Here is a 17,528-nt window from a genome sequence, read left to right on the forward strand (position 1 = left end):
CCCGGCGACGGACAGATAAGGACAGCTACTTTACAAAGAGACAGTCCCAACAGCAAACACACGGACGCGTGTGCTCCTGCTACCGATAACGCTGCGCCTTGCATGGTCATCGCATCCAGTGGAGATGTGCGGCCGTGTGTTGTGGTGTGGTGTGGTGTGTGTGTGTGTGTGTGTGTGTGTGTGTGTGTGTGTGTGTGTGTGTGTGTGTGTGTGTGTGTGTGTGTGTGTGTGTGTGTGTGTGTGTGTGTGTGTGTGTGTGTGTGTGTGTGTGTGTGTGTGTGTGTGTGTGTGTGTGGGTGGGTGGGTGGGTGGGTGGGTGGGTGTGTGTGTGTGTGTGTGTATGTTGAAGTTTATACTCACACAAGGGTTTCATCTGACATGTTCATACTATGCAATAACAAAACTGAGATCTTTTCAAATGTGACAGCTAATACACCAGATGTTGTTGTAGTTGACGAAGAAAGCAGAGAAGTCACCATCTTAGAAGTAGGCTGTACGTTTGACTATAGTCTGGAGGAGACATTCCTTGCCAAGGTTTTAAAATACCAACCTCTCAGAAATGAGATTGAACAACTTGGGTACAGGTGCAAACTACTTGTGTTTATATTTGGAAGCCTTGGCTTCGTCCACAGACAAGTTGTAAGGGGTTTGCAGATGGCAGGAATTCCAAAGCCAAAAGCTAAAGCATTAGCACAATTCTGCTCGATATCTGTGATAATAGGCAGCCGCCACATATGGAGGAGACGCTGCTTCCTGTATCCATAGACAGATCAGACATGTCAATGAGATTCTTATTTATGTATACAGGACAAGTTAATTGCGAGTTAATCTATCAAGCCGTGAGGTTCTCTTCTACCCACCCTCCTATAAACATGCACCCTCCCCCACCCAACCCCACCTACGCTATACACATCCCCACTCCGCCTCCCCTCTCTCTTGCTAAGCTTGCCGGTGGGGGGATATAGCACAATTATCAGCTTGATGCATGACTCTCCTTCGCATGCTCCGCACTTTGGCCCCTCGCTCTCTCGTCTCCGTTTCTGCCCAGCGTCTCTTTTCAAATCCTCCTCCCTTTCAACGCCTCAAACTGCAGATCCACGTTGCTATGGTAACCCACCACCACCAACACCCCAGCTCGAGTCTAATCTTTTAGGGCCGACTATAGCCGGAACTATTTTGACCGTTTTGATTTCCACGACAGGCGACCTACAGCTTTCACCGTGGAACTGCAGTTCAGTGAAAACAACGGTGTTGAAACAGGTTTTTATATCAGGGTGCAAATGAAATGTCAGCCAGGACGGTTATCAGAACCTTTATCGTCCGCAAATGACAAATGATACGTCCAGATAGGACCGCCTGTCAGGGAATATAGCAGGGTGTGCTGAAACATCTCCACAGGCTATGGAGGGACTGTGTGTTTGAAGCTGACGCCTCTCTCTCTCTCTCTCTCTCTCTCTCTCTCTCTCTCTCTCTCTCTCTCTCTCTCTCTCTCTCTCTCTCTCTCTCTCTCTCTCTCTCTCTCTCTCTCTCTCTCTCTCTCTCTCTCTCGCTCTCTCTCTCTCTCTCTCTCTCTCTCTCTCTCTCTCTCAGAGCAAGCGCCAGGTCACGGCTCTGCGGTTAAAGGGGCCTCCCTCCCCGACGTGCAGGGGCCAGGCCTGTGTTAACTGCAGGGTCTCTCCTCTGGGACACCAGGTTCTGCTGAGATTTGGCTGTATATAATGAAAAGTGATGATGAGAGTGAATTGGGAGAGTAGTGAGTGTTAATGAGCGAAGCAGCTGTTTTTCAACGCCCCTCCACAGATCCCTGCCAAGTGGAAGGAGGCTGCTTGCTGCCTCGACCTTTTTTCACATGAATGGTGATATAGTGTTTATTGCACAGCTGGAGAATGGGCAGGGAACACGGATTTTGTTGGACAGATAACAACCCGATAACAACCAGTCCTACTCCGTCGGATTTTATTATTTCCTCCCCTGAGTCGAGCGGAGATGTAAATGGGTTTCTAAATTATGCAATGATGCTGTTAACCCATTAAGACCGGGAACGCATCTGTGTGTCTTTTTTTGATTTCTTTGGCTATTCGAAAATAGCAGATAATACAAGCTCATAGCGCGGCACTCGGTGCCGCGCTATGAGCTTGTAGATCTGCTATTTTATTTTTATTTTTGTAAAACATTTAGTTCCAGGAACCCCCAGAAGCAAAGATTTGAGTTACAAATATCCGCAAAAAAAAAAAGATCAAAAAATCAAATATATTTTTCACAACTTTTCATGGTTTTTCAAAAATAGCAGATCTACAAGCTCATAGCGCGGCACTCGGTGCCGCGCTATGAGCTTGTATATCTGCTATTTTTTAATAGCCTAACGAAATCTTAAAATGACACACACAGATGCGTTCCCGGTCTTAAAGAGTTAACAGAGCTGGGAAGAAAACTGTCAAAATGTAAACCATTACAATGTACTGTAATCTGATCGCTGTCAATTAATTCCGGGTTAGTATCCTCCAGTATTTTTCCAATATGCAACTGTGCCAAAGACTTAATTAGAATATTTTCAGAATTATCACAGCCAGAAACCACCATTATTTCAAGGGCGTAAAAGCTATGCAATGGATTATGGTTACTTTTCTTCCTGCAATATGAATTCTGTAATCGTTTTTTGCATGTATTGCATTTCTACCAACCCTTCTCTTCCTTCAGAAAGATTGGAGGCATGGGACCTTTAAAGCTGCCATAGAACAGCCTACAGTCTAGTGAGTATCTGATGATCGAATCAATGAGCTAAAATAGCCACAGTAATCTATACAGTTACAGTAATATATGAATCTTGGCTCAATTGTAAAAAAAACAACAACAACAAAAAAACAATCAGAGGTGGAAAAAGTACTCAGATATTTTTACTTAAGTAAAAGTATCAATACTGCAATGTAGAAATACTCCATAATTACTACTACATACTTACTTTTACAAGTAAAAGTCCGGAATTAAAAATGTACTTGAGTAAAAGTACAAAAGTATCGGTATCAAAATGTACTTAAAGTACCAAAAGTACTAAAATGTTTGAAAATACATTTTTTCTACAAGCTCACAATGTGTCGCGATGCGACACGTTGTGAGCTTGTAGATTTGCTATTTTCAAATAGCCTAGGTATAAAATAGGGCTAAAGTGGTAAATGTATGTTTTATAACGTAATAATTAATATCTGCAAAGTAACTAGTGACTACATTTTCAAATAATTGTAGTGGAGTAAATGTACAATATCTGCCTCTGAGATGTAGTGGAGTAGAAGTAAAAGTACTGCAAATTGGAAATACTCCAGTAAAGTAAAAGTACCTCAAAATTGTACTTAAATAAAGTACTTGAGTACATGCACTTAGTTCATTTCCACCACTGAAAAAAATACAAACTCAAACATCTCTTAGGGCTATGCATTATGGGGTGTAAGTTAGCTTGAGTCAAAAAAAATATATAATTTTTCCATAAGTGGGGAGTAGCAAAAAACAGGTTGCCTCATTTGCTCCTTCACTTATGGGAGGTTTCGGCTTTGTTCGGATAAACAAGTGCATGAATTTACATCGTAGCGGCCGTTCTCCCCGAGCTCATTTAACCTCAAATTAAAATGAGTAGGGAGCTCGTGCAGCGCTTGGCCCCACACTGCTGTTTGGGGTGTGGACGAAGGAAAAAGCCAGGGTCATAATGAATTATACAAAAACAATGGCCCAGACACGGCTCACAGCAGTCTTAACCGATTAAGACCGGGAACACGTCCGTGTAAACCACTTAAACCATTCATTATACTTTGGCTATTCAAAAACAGCAGATACACAAGCTCATAGCGCGGCACCGAGTGCCGCGCTATGAGCTTGTAGATCTGCTGTTTTTGAAAAATCGTGGACATTTCGTGCAAATCTATAATATATTTTAGCAAACATTTTTTACTCAAATCTTTGCTTCTGGGGATACATTTTTTTTTTTTTTTTTTTTTACTTATGTTGCTATAATATCAGTGGTTCTCAAACATTTTTCATGTCAAGGACCCCCGAAATGTATTTGTCCACGGACCCCCCATCTCAAAATCATTTTTCCAGTGACCCCCTGAAGCAAAGATTTGAGTTTTTAAAAAATATATATATTCAAAGATTCAAGACAAATTTTCTTGATTTAAAAGGAATAGCAGATCTACAAGCTTGTAGATTTGCTATTTTTGAATAGCTCAAAGAAATCTAAAAGTGACACAGGTGCGTTCCCGGTCTTAATGGCTTAATTAGAGCGGCTGGTGTCTGAAAGGCCTGCCAATGACGAGTTCAAAAGGCAGGCTAATGAGAACGCAGTCTGAAAGGCGGTTGTGTGCCGGTGTGGCACCGCACGAGCACGGCTGTGTATGTGTGATTACCTCAGGTATAACCGACGTGCGTCCCTCGGTGTGAGTGCTCGACGGAAAGTGGCAAGAGGCAGATTTTTTGTTGACATTATTAAAGGTTTAGGGAAAAAAGCCTCAGGTGGAGTGTTTATCTTCACCCCTTGATTAAACAAAAAAGCCTCCAGCTGAACAATCATGTCCCAAATTAAACAAAACCCCTTTAACACCAACATCTTATCAGCGGCATTCCAAATAACTCCACAGGGGGACAAGAGTCCAAACAAAAACAGCAGGATGGAACAAACACTATGTTTGTGACAGATAAGGGGAATCTTCTAATACCAATGCCAATACCTGTGCTGTCACATTCACTTGTCTGCTTCTCATTTCAGCTGACATTCATCATTAGCAGTGGTGGAAAGAGTACTCAAATGTGTTACTTAAGTATAAAGTATCAATACTCAATACTGCAATGCAGAAGTACTCTGTTACAAGTAAAATGCCTGAATTAAAAATGTACTTGAGTAAAAGCACAAAGGTATTGGTATCAAAATGTACTTAAAGTACCAAAAGTGAAAGTACTAAAATGTTTGAAAATAGCCGATCAACAAGCTCACAACGCGTCGCGATGTGACGCGTTGTGAGCTTGTAGATCGGCTATTTTCAAATAGCCTAAATAGAACTGAAGTGGTTTATGTATGTTTTATAATGTAATATATTTATTATATATATCTGCAAAGTAACTAAAGTGTTAAAATTATTGTAGTGGAGTAAAAGTACAATATTTGCCTCTGAGATGTAGTGGAGTAGAAGTAAAAGTATAGACAATTGGAAATACTCCGGTAAAGTAGAACGTACCTCAATATTTTACTTAAGTACAGTACTTGAGTAAATGTACTTAGTTACTTCACACCACTGATCGTTAGATGATTGATAGTCTGGAAAATGTTAGTTTGATTAAAGGAGGTTGTTTGCTTTGATGGTTTTCCAAATTACCATACTGCCGTCTTGCTGTTGAACACCTGCGTGTTCATGAGTGTGTGCGTGTGCGTATGCACGTGTGTGTGCGTGCGTGTGTGTGTGTGTGTGCGTGCGTGCGTGTGTGTGTGCGTTTGTTTCATGGTTGCACTGTATCTGATTAATTCTCATCACATACTCCCCTGTCTCGACAGACACCCTTTTAGCCAAGTGAACTTTTTTTTAAATCGACAGCCTGCTAATTCTTCTCAGCAACTCAGTTGGAGATAGAAACTTGAAGGTTGTTTTTTGTTGGCATCAAACACTTACTGTTACATAATACACTGGTGGAGAGGCAGCAGGCTGGCCCTGGAGTCACTATCTGGAAAGAAAATCATTCAAGTTGCCCACAGCACAGGCTAAATGCCATAGATGTATAAATACATGCATTTGTTGCCTTTAAGAAAGCAAGTCAGAAAAAATATCAATATTTTACTTGAATTCCAGAAATTTGAAGTACTGTATGTGGGCTCAAATCACCATGTAGAAATACTGCTCCAACTCAAAGGCTTGTGTTCAAAATGTTACTTGAGTAAAAGTACAAAGGTTTTGGTGTCAAAATATACTTGAAGTGCCAAAATAAAAAGTACTAAAATGTTTGAAAATAGCAGATCTACAAGCTCACAACGCGTCGCGATGCGACACATTGTGAGCTTGTAGATCAGCTATTGTCAAATGTATAAAATAGGGCTGAAGTGGTTAATGCGCTGCTCATCACGATCTTTACACGGTTGGTATATTTTCTATTTTTCTCTCTCAGTGAGGCTACGGGGCTCTGTGCAAACAATGAGCACAATCTCTTTAAAAAATATATTAAATTAAATATCATATTGTACCAGAGGCAAATGCAACCTTCTTTTTTTCATTGCACATTCAAATAAATCCATCAAATCAATGTGTATCTATGACCCCCTCTAGTGCAAATGATCTAGTTGATTAATTCTGTACCAGTTTACTACCAGTAGCCTATGCTTCCAAACCCTGCACAACTAACTGCATTATCACTTGGCAAAAGTCAATATACACTCAAATGATGCATAAAAAAACTCAAAACCTCAATCTTTTATTACTCCTCCATAGTAATAAAGAGGGCAACAGCCAGAATTTATAGCAGGAGCTGAATGAGTGAACATAAACTGAAAATAACATACATCTGTAATAGTGATCTGTATCTTTTGAAAATAGCAGATCTACAAGCTCACAATGCGTCGCATTGCGACGCATTGTGAGCTTGTAGATCGGCTATTTTCAAAAGGCCGAAATGTACATAGGGCCGAAGTGGTTAATGTATGTTTTGTAATAATAATCAAAATCTACAAAGTAACTAGTAACTAAAATGTTCAAATAATTGTAGTGGAGTAAAAGAAAAATATTTGGATCTGAGATGTAGTGGAGTAGAAGTAAAAGTATTGAAAACTGGAAATACTCAAGTAAAGTACAAATACCTCGAAATTGGACTTAAGTACAGTACTTAAGTTTAATGTACTTAGTTACTTTCCACCACTGTCGCTCACAGCTGTAAAAATCAGTTTACAGTACGCGCTTTCTTGGCAAAACCTTTGCATATAATTAGCTAACTGCACAAGAAGCATTTCTGCCTTCTGTTGTGCCATCTAATTACTTTAATCATGCTGGACTTTGTATATTTGATTTGACTGAGACTCTCTGTCATTTGCCTGCTGTCACCTGTAGCACACCTTGTGTGCTTATTATAGGCTCTATGCACAGCAGACATATTGGAAAGAAATTGGGCCTCACAGGTTTTACCAATGATACTAATGAAGGCTCTGTTCCATGTAGTGTAGCACAGTGGACCCCCATAACTCTGAGAGTGTACAAATTGAACCAAATGGACCCTTACGGGTCCATTTGGTTCAATTTGTACACTCTCAGAGTTACACACCCGTTAGGCGCCATTTGGAACGCCCTCAAGGAACCATGAGGGTCCCTGGACCACACTTTGAGACCCACTGGTGTAGCAGAGTGTTTCCAGTGAGCCGACATGCAACAATATCAGCACCCTGACTCTGTTTGACCAGAATGGAACAGAGCCTTCATTAGAATCATTGGTAACACCTGTGCAGGAAGTATGGAGGAAGCCCAATTTCTTTCCAATATGGTCTGCTGTGCGTAGAGCCAGCAGCATTATGCTGACCTATAGCATCTCGCTGCAGAGCTAACACAGCGTGCCATGCACTGATATCTAAGGCTCTTTTTCAACTACACGAAGGGTAACCCATGCAGAACCTTCCCATAATAACCTGAGACTCTCCAGAACCTGTGAAGTTCTGTCGTGTTTACATTTCCATTACGACCAGAACCACCTCTGAAGGAGGAAGTATGTCGTCAAAAAAAGATGTGATGTGAGCTTGTAGAGGGGCTATTTTTGCTATTTTAGAAAAAAACATAATTTGAAAGTACTATTCCCAGAACTCAGGGTTAGTAATATACGTCTCCCTCTGGGCCCAGAAATTGGTTCTGAGAACCTTATCTGAAACCGAGTTATAGAGTATGGAAAGGAATCCCGAACCCGTGAAATGCGTTTCACACCAGAGCATGGTTCACTTAATTCTTGAAGTCGAAAAGAACCATATGTGACTAAAACCATGAGAGAGAGAGAGAGAGAGAGAGAGAGAGAGAAGAGAGAGAGAGAGAGAGAAGAGAGAGAGAGAGAGAGCGAGCGAGAGACCTTTACGTCGTCAACCACATGTTAGATAGGGGGAATAAACAAGCCACTGCTCTGGCAGCAAGGCATAATGACCCAATTTACAGTCCTCAAACCAAAGAATATCTCAAAAAATAAACGAACGGCGAGCAAAATGAGAACATCCTCACGCTTCTTTCCCTTTCTCTTCCCCTCCCTCCCTCCCTCTGTTTCTCATCATTTTTCACTCGCCGGTCTTCCTCCATTGCCTCTCTCTCTCCGTCCGCTCTCTCTCTCTCTCTCTCTCTCTCTCCATTTCAAAAGGACAAATGTTACCCGCAGTCACAGTGGCGCTCACATTGGTATTCTGCTCTCAATTTAGCCAAGAGCCACGCGGCAGTATCTGCTCCCAGCAACCACACACAGCAATCTGACACACAGCAGAGAAGACAGAGAGCAGGGAGAGAGGGAGAGAGAGAGAGAGAGGAGGAGGGATGAAAGAGGCATGGCGATACGAAGGACAGAGAGGTGCGAGAGAGACACAGAGAGAGAGAGAGAGAGAAGGCGAGGATGAGCAGGCGGTGAGGGATAGAGCTGTGGCCATCAAGCGGTTAACCGATTCAATCCGGGGAACGCATCTCTGTCATTTTTAGATTTCTTTGGCTATTCCAAAAAATAGCAGATATACAAGCTCATAGCGCGGCACAGAGTGCCGTGCTGTGAGCCTGTAGATCTGCTATTTTTTGAAAAATCCTGAACATTTTGACCCCCCCAGAAGCAAAGATTTGAGTTACAAATGTTGCCTTTAATAAATATATATTCAAAGATTTGCACACATTTTCACGCTTTTTTTTTTCTCCTCCAAAATATCAGATCTACAAGCTCATAGCGCGGCACTCGGTGCCGCGCTATGAGCTTGTAGATCTGCCATTTTTTAATAGCCTAAAGAAATCTAAAGTGACAAAGTATGCGTTCCCGGATTGAAAGGGTTAACGCCATTTTCTGCGTTCAAGGCCCCCTTTGCGAAACAGGAATCACACACACACACACACACACACACACACACACGCCCTGCGAGCTGTGGAAAGATGAGACTATAGTGGCTGTGGCTGTCCTGTTCCGTTTGTGGCATTTCTTCAGAGTGACAAAAAAAACACACACACAAAAAAAAAAAAACAGGCCAAACAAATACGCCGTCTTCAAGTGCTACGTATGCTCCACACATCAACCCTCCCTCTCTCTCCCTCCCAACACCACCCCCCCCCCCTTGTGCACTCGCCGCACAACACATCAAAACAACGTCTGCTTTGATCTAAATCACAGCCCCGTACGCTATATTGGTTCCCGTTACCTCTGGATCTATCAGAATGCAACGCTCACTAAAGTCAAAGAAAAACATTTTGGCTGGATTGATTTTCTTCTTTTCTTTTTTTCTCGTCATATCTCTGAGAGAAAAAGGAATGACTAAAAGACGGTTCACCAAACAATCAAAGACTCCAAACAATGGACAACTGTGCAAACAACCTGTCAAACCCCCAAAAAAAGAATCCTTGACTGTTAGACAAATTAGCAAATCATCGCTGTCAGGCAGAAATGTTCTATCATCCATATTTCATCGTTTCATGTTTTTTGTCTTTTCTTTTCAAATCAATGCCTTGTTTTGTACCCCGTTGTCAGAGTACTCGTGCAATTCCTGTCGTACCCTGCCGTTGTGGGCGTCAATACTATGACATCATATTCATGACATCAAGGATCTCCATATACGGGCATATCATTGACACAGACAGACATACAGTAGGCTATACAGACAGAGGGATGTGTAGAGATTTGTGGATTTTCAGTACTGGACAAACCGCTTGATCTGACCGACTTCCCGCGCTCCCACGATACGCACGGCAGGTTTCAAGCCGATCGATCGGAAGGTTCTTGAGATACGCAGGGGACACAAAGACACAGACAGACAGACAGACAGACAGAGATTACGTGCATGCAGTGGTGGAAAAAGTACTACATTATTTACTTAAGTAAAAGTACCAATACTGCAATATAAAAATACTCTGTTACAATTAAAAGTCCAGAATGAAAAATTGACTTGAGTTAAAGTACAAAAGTATTGGCATCAAAATGTACTTAAGTACCAAAAGTAAAAGTACTAAATATTTGAAAATAGCAGATCTACAAGCTCACAACGCGTCGCATCGCGACGCGTTGTGAGCTTGTAGATCGGCTATTTTCAAATAGCCTAGGTATAAAATAAGGCTAAAGTGGTTAATGTATGTTTCATTATATCATAGTTTATATCTGAAAAGTAACTAGTAACTAAAGTTCTCAAATAAATGTAGTGGAGTAAAAGTATAATATTTGCCTCTGAGATGTAGTGGAGTAGAAGTAAAAGTATTGGAGATTGGAAATACTCAAGTAAAGTACAAATACCTCAAAATTGTACTTCAGTACAGTACTTAAGTAAATGTACTTAGTTACTTTCCACCACTGCGTGCATGTATCCACCTGTTTCTTGGCCGTGTGTTTTCCACTTCCTGTTCGGATTTCATTGGATATCATTAGTCATCTGACCGGTTTCATTGGATTTCATTGGATCAAAAGACAGGAAGTGGAACACAGTGAAAAGCCTAGGAAACAGGTGGATAGATGTAACCAATGGAGATACTAAGAATAAATAATAAGTATAGCCTACAATGGATCCATCGGAACACAGGTTGTTATAGGTTTCCGTATTTACCGAGCGCCCGCCATAATACCGACGCCCACGATGAGCTTACTATTACATTGGTTCTAAAAGTGGGGTCCGGGGACCCCCAGGGGTTCCTGGGGGGGTTCCAGGGGGTCCCCAGCTAAAAGTGTTAATACAGCATCACAATAATTTCAACCACTTAAACCATTTATACTTTGGGCTATTCAAAAATAGCAGATCTACAAGCTCATAGAGCTGCTATTTTTGAAAAATCGTGAACATTTGTGCAAACCTTTGAATACATATATTTTTTTAAAGCCAACATTTGTAAATATCTTTGCTTCTGGTGGGGGGGGGGGGGGGGGTCCCTGGAACAAAATATTTTGAGATGGGGGGGTCCGCGGGCCAAATGCATATCATGTTGGGGGTCCTTGACATGAAAAAAGGTTGAGAACCACTACACCATATTACACCTGACGAATCTGGACTCCACTGGTTTTGACGTCTAATTGCACGTCAAGCTGAAACAAAATCGAGGTGTTTTCTCACCTGAGACAATACGGAATGTGGTGATGCTAGCAAGTGCTACTCCTGACTCTTTGCACACACGGGGGGTGGGGGGGGGAATGTGAGATAAAAGGCGAAAGGTGTGGAGATGCAGCAGACAGGATGAAGGGAGGGGGGGGGGGGGGGGGCAGGCGATAAGTGCCAGGCGGAGGTGGGGGGCGAGGGGAGGGGGGGGTGCAGACAGTGGCTAAAGGTGAGAGAGAGATAAGTGGAGGAGTGAGGGAGTGAACTTAGTAGAGAGTGCGAGGAGGATGGGGAGAGAGAGAGAGCGAGAGAGAGAGAGAGAGAGAGAGATGATGTCGGTGGTGGTGGGAGGTGGCAGGGGGTTGGGGCTGGGGTGGGAGGGGGGGGGGGGGGGGCGGAGGAGATGGAAAGCCCAGATAGCCTCGGGGAAGAGATGAGATAGAGGAGGCGGGTGGAAATGCCACGAGACGAACAGGAACAGACAGACAGATGAACGGAGGGGAGAGAGAGGGAGAGAGAGAGAGGAAGAGAGAGAGAGAGAGAGAGAGAGAGAGAGAGAGAGAGAGAGAGAGAGAGAGAGAGAGAGACGGGGGGGGGGGGGGGAGGAGGAGGCGAGAAAGGGAAATGGAACGTGTCAGTGAAGGGGGGGAGCCAGAGGTAACGGCAGAACAGAGTTTGACATGAGCTGACAGCCCAGAGGGCAAGGCTGCAAAAAAAAGCAAATGAAATGCAAGAGAGCAGGACCGTGTGCTGTGCAGAGGGAATGTAGCCTACATACGACGCAAGAAGGAAAGAAAGACGGAGAGACAGACAGACAGACAGACAGAGACAGACAGACAAGAGACAGGAAACAGCAACAAAGGCGCTAACAAGCTGAAAGGCGGACGGACAAAAGGGTGGAATCAAATCGGAACAATTCAGATGGCCTCTCGGTCTTGCCGTCAATGTCAAGCATTGTTTCGCTGAAAAACCCCGGCCGCATTCAGTGCACCGTGCACCTGTGACATCCGCCACAACACCGCGGCAGATCGCACAATGCCTCGCCGACTCGTCCGTCCTTCAGCGACACAATCGCTCAATCGTTTGAGCGGACAGACTCGCCGCTAGACGCTCCGATTGAACAAAGACGGCGCATACGTGCCCACCAGTGGTGGAAAGAGCCTACTCAAATGTGTTACTTGAGTAAAAGTATCAATACTGCAATGTAGAAGTAGGCCTACTCTGTTACAAGTGAAAGTCTGGTGTTCAAAAAGTACAAAAGTATTGGTATTAAAATGTACTTAAAGTACCAAAAGTAAAAGTACTGAAATGTTTGAAAATAGCAGACCTGCAAGCTCACAACGCGTCGCGATGCGACGCGTTGTGAGCTTGCAGATCGGCTATTTTCAAATAGCCTAGGTATAAAATAGGACTGAAGTGGTTAATGTATGTTTAATAATGTAATAATCTATATCTGCAAAGTAACTAGTTACTGAAGTTTTCAAATAATTGTAGTGGAGTAAAAGTACAATATTTGCCCCTGATATGTAGTGGAGTAGAAGTAAAAGTATAGACAATTGGAAATACTCTAGTAAAGTAAAAAATACCACAATTTTACTTTAGTACAGGACTTGAGTACACTTTCCACGCCCACACACTATCTACCAAAATATCCTTCCGCCCCACCCCTCCCGAAAGGTCGCCCTCTCCAGAGGCAAACCAAATTTCACCTCCCTTCCTCCATCTGTTTCGGCTCATTTCTCTGTCTGCTAGGGTGCTTAACTGGCTCCACACACCCACATTATTAAAGGCGCTACGACAACACAGTCTTCCCACCGCCTCACACCAAACCGGTGAGCTACTCGGAAAAGGTCAGGGAGAGAGACTACATTAGAATAATTCCTGCACATATGTTGCTATGCGGTAGCTCTTTAGGCTGAGAGCTGATACATCTATTCTGCTGCTGCTAGCGGTTTGCTAAGTTGAAAATTTAAATAAAAGCGGTGGAAACTAAAAACCACGTCGTAGAGCCAAGGACTGAAACCCCAGCCTCATGAGAAAAAGAAGGGAAAAAAAACAAGACGCGAGTCTAATAACCGTGTAACATCTCTGTCCGATCTATAGCTATAAATAGTAAGTTTACTATGCGTGCAGTTTGTGAACGACGGCCACACAAATCACGATGTTGTGATCGGTGACATAGCTACACTAATACAAGCTGTCTGTTTGAACGTATATCTTAGTGTGGCGACAGTCCATGCCTCATCTAGCCAAATGAAAATATTGATCCTTAGAAATACTTCACCAAAAAGAGCAAAGAGTGCTTCACAAGAACAATGTTTGCGCAGCAAAGATATTTGGGAAACCTTCACACTCTTTATGAGTTTCAGCATCACTCTTTCTTCAACAGGCTTCAGAATTTCATGGCCTGTGTTATGACGTCTACCATGTACTGTAGCAGCATGAGATGTGAATGGTCTGCTACAGAGGTCTTCAACAGGGGGTCCGGGACCCCAAGGGGGTCCTCAGAGTTACTACAGGGGGTCCACCAAATCTGTGTGTGAAAGTTTTTTTTTTAATCACTTGAACCTAGCATCTCTATTCTGAGGAGAACTTTAGCCAAAAACAGCAGATCTACAAGCTTCGCAGCGCAAGGCGTTGTGAGCTTGTAGATGTGCTATTTTTGGCAAAGAGGTATAGGGGTAGGGGGAGGAAAAGAGCAGTCCAAGTAAAACAATTTTTTTTTAAAATCTGAAACACAATGTTATACAATATAGAGGAGGTCCCTGCTTCATCTCGCTCTCAGCTAGGGGGTCCTTGGCCTGAAAGACCAGGGGTCTTCAACGTCATGCTACATACAGAAAAGCTTATTGGTTTTCGCCCACGCCATTAAAAAAAAACAGGTATTTAGTAAGCAAGCCAGTGGGGGAAGCTCCGACTCTAACTATGGTACATTTCAGGCTCACATTTCCATATTGCAAAGACAAGCACTGAGCATAAGCACGGGAGTCTCTCGCTTACCTTCCTTGCAGTATTTCCCCTTGAAGCGTGTGTGGGTGCAGTCACAATGCACCTCGCCGTACTGGATGGAGCAGAAGCCGCCGTTGAGGCAGGGGTTCTGCTTGGTGCACAGGTACTCCAGGTCACTCTGGATGCCCTGGCTGTTCAGCAGGGTCGGCGGCGTCTCGCCCACCTTCAGGTTGGAGATCAGGCCCTGGAACGGCGGCTCGTACTTCACCGTGCTGGAGGTGAGCGCCGAGAGGCGCACGTCGGGCGGGATGCCGCCCACGAACAGGTCGCTGACCACCGACATCTCCTTCCGCTTGGACTTGACCTCCGCCACCTTGGTCTCGCCGTCCACCATCAGCAGGGTCTCGCGGAAGTTGCGCGTCAGCAGCACCATGTGCCAGCGGTCGTCGTCGACCCGGGTCTCCATGTGCAGCGTGGCCGGCTCGGCGCAGTGGATGGCGAAGCGCAGCTGGAGGCGCCCGCTGGCGATCAGCAGCTCCATGAAGTCGCAGTTGCCGCCGTCGTCCAGGTAGAGCACCAGCGCCTTGCTGACGTTGGTCTTGAGGCTGAAGCTCAGCTCTCCCACCGAGCTGGCCTCCCAGCGGCCGTAGCGCGCCCACTGGCCGGGCGCCCCGCCGAACTCCAGCATCCTCGCCGTGGTGAACAGGCTGAGCAGGGCCAGGGCCCACAGGGGCTGACAGAGGAACCTCATCAGCGCCCCCATCATGCTCGACGTTCCCGTTTTTTTAATCCTTTAGGCTGTACGACGTACCCGCAGACGGATGTAAACTCTGAAAGAAAACACACTTATAGCCTGGCTTCGCCTGCCAGACTCGTCGTTCTCTGAATCAGAGTGTCACAAAACCGGAATAGGAAGCTTTACTGGCTGAACGACTGAAGCTATTCCTTTTGTTCCAAATTTCCTGACAAATCAGCAGGGTTTCTCTCCCTTTTTTCTTTTCTCTCCCTCGGCTCTCTGATGCTCTTATTGCTCGTCCCTCCTCGGTCCCTCCATCGGTTGGCGCCTCCCGGGACTCCGGGTGGGAAAGAACGAGAGAGAGAGCGGGGGGGGGGGGGGGGGAGGCGGGGGGAGGGGGGAGGGAAGGAGGATATGATAATTCTGACAGAAGCCTCTTCTTCAAAAAAGCCTCTTGGTCAATCCTGGACCCCCGAAAATAGAATCCCTCCTTTTCTTTAGAATCCAAGATTCCAGGGTGTAATTTCCAGGGAAACGCAAGTCGTCGACAAACGCTAAGGGGATGGGGGGGTGGGGGGGGTGGATATCCGTTTGCGGTCTCCCTTTTATGGGAGCGGATCAGAGGAACAATGAATGAAAGGAGGATAGTGGGAGAGAGAGAGCGAGAGAGGGAGAAATGTTGGAAGAGAAGGCTGTCAGAGCTGGCTGGCTTCTGGCGGGCAGCAAGACGTGTTCATGGTTTCGCCGTATGAGCCCCTCGTCCTCTTCCTCTCCGGAAGACTGCGGTGCGACAGAGCTCCTACACAGGCCCCGGTTCCTTCATGTTCTCAGCACGCAGGGTTCTGAAAGAAAGCACACGCAAATGCACACGTTGTTTAATCACATGTTAGCGATACCTCTAAACACTGTTAGGGCTCACAGCAACCCGTTTCTCACTCCCAAGGGGTCACATTTTGCCGCTCTGTCGGTAGTCCTGAAACGTCAGGTTTTGACATGACGGGACGCCATGGCGACGTCGCGTGTTGACAAAATATGCCTAAACCTGACCCTAATCCTAACCATAACCTCACAAAGATATAACTAAACCTTACCCTGACTAACCTAACAAAAACTGTGCGGAGAGAGAGAAAAAATAAGTCCAGAGAAAAAAAAATCTCACCCGCAGCGCTTACTAGCTAAGCGCTGCTACCAGGTTAGCCACAGCTAACCTGGTAACTAGGTTAGCTGCTAGCCAGGTTAGCAGCTGGCCAAATTCAAATTGTATTTGAACCTCCAATACGTGCGTTTTAGTTGTTGTAGTCTTATAGTGACGCATTAGAGAGTGAAAATGACAGAGCGGCAATAACTGACGCCTATCTGCGAGAATGTGTTGTTCAGAGCGACAGATACATCAGCTGTCGGGTGGAAACCTCATATGCGCAAAACTGTTACTTTTCAGGATTCAAATAAAAAAATAGCCAAAGCAGCAGATCTACAAGCTCAAAACGTTTGAGCTTGTAGAGCTGCTACTTTCGATGCTTTTGTGTGACGCTGTAGTATGATCAAATAGGGCATTTATTTACGAGAAAAAAAATGTAGATAAGCGACGATATGCAACCCACAGCCGAATTCCTCCGGGAAAGAGAATGCTTTCCCAGTGCCATTCATTTGCTCTGTCTTTCGAGTGCTAAGCCATTAAGAGGGTCGCAGTATGATAAACTACATATATATTCAACATCCATATGTTCTCTGCTGTTGAAAGCTGACACTTTGCAAAACATGTTTGTCAAGAGCCGAACAATAATTGTCTAGAGCCCCGAACAACTTCTCGAACAACTTCTCTTTTCCCCCATCGGAGGCCGAAGCAATATGAACATCTTATTAGATCTGTGCCTGCATAGTTATTCCCCTACTGTGTGTCTGTGTGTGTGTGTGTGTGTGTGTGTGTGTGTGTGTGTGTGTGTGTGTGTGTGTGTGTGTGTGTGTGTGTGTGTGTGTGTGTGTGTGTGTGTGTGTGTGTGTGTGTGTACACACACAGTATATGCATGCTTTCAAGCCGATCAGTACTACAGCTATTTGATAAATGTCACCCCCGGCACCGTGTTGAAATGGGTGTCATGTACATGAGTGATTTACAACTCATGATCGCCGAAGTATAGCTCGCACGTATGCACGCACTCACACACACACACGCGCACGCAGAAAGCGACATACACGCTAGATGCTACCCTTTCACAAAGCACCAAACGTGCTCCATCTTTCTCATTATGCATACAGTAACACAGACAAATTCCCAAGCACACATTCACACTTGGAGAAAAAAAAGCACACACACACACAGGTCATTAAATCAAATGTGTTTCTGAGTGGAGTGCTGCAGAGTCAATAGCTAGGAGGATAGCCATCCTTGACCCCAAGGTCTCGCCCGTAATCCCTTCACATTATTCCTCGAGTACGATTTAATTCCCATCACAGACGGTCTACAATTACAGCCACGGCTTTGCCAACACCCCTCCCCTGCTTGCTCTCCTGCCCGGCATCAAAGTGACAACTGTGATGACACCAACCCACAGAGAAGGGGAAAAAGGGGGGGCGGAAAGGGGTGGGAGAAGAACATTTTAT

The 17,528-nt window shown here is 44.6% G+C and overlaps 1 protein-coding gene across 4 annotated transcripts in view; it reads right to left on the reverse strand.

Annotated features, from left to right (window-relative positions):
• Positions 1 to 14,894, reverse strand: part of nrxn2b (neurexin 2b) — an 884,672-nt gene extending 869,778 nt beyond the window's left edge. For 2 of the 4 annotated variants that reach the window (XM_084043030.1, XM_084043032.1), the window contains exon 1: positions 14,213 to 14,747. In XM_084043030.1, the coding sequence (XP_083899156.1) occupies positions 14,213 to 14,732 (520 nt within the window). In that variant the 5' untranslated portion in view covers positions 14,733 to 14,747. Of the gene's footprint in view, positions 1 to 14,212 lie in introns of all 4 variants that reach the window. The other 2 variants (XM_084043029.1, XM_084043031.1) reach the window with 2 other exon arrangements.
• Between the last annotated feature and the right edge of the window lie 2,634 nt (positions 14,895 to 17,528).

Source organism: Gymnoscopelus microlampas (assembly GCF_963454915.1).
Source record: "Gymnoscopelus microlampas genome assembly, chromosome: 19".
Taxonomy (NCBI): domain Eukaryota; kingdom Metazoa; phylum Chordata; class Actinopteri; order Myctophiformes; family Myctophidae; genus Gymnoscopelus; species Gymnoscopelus microlampas.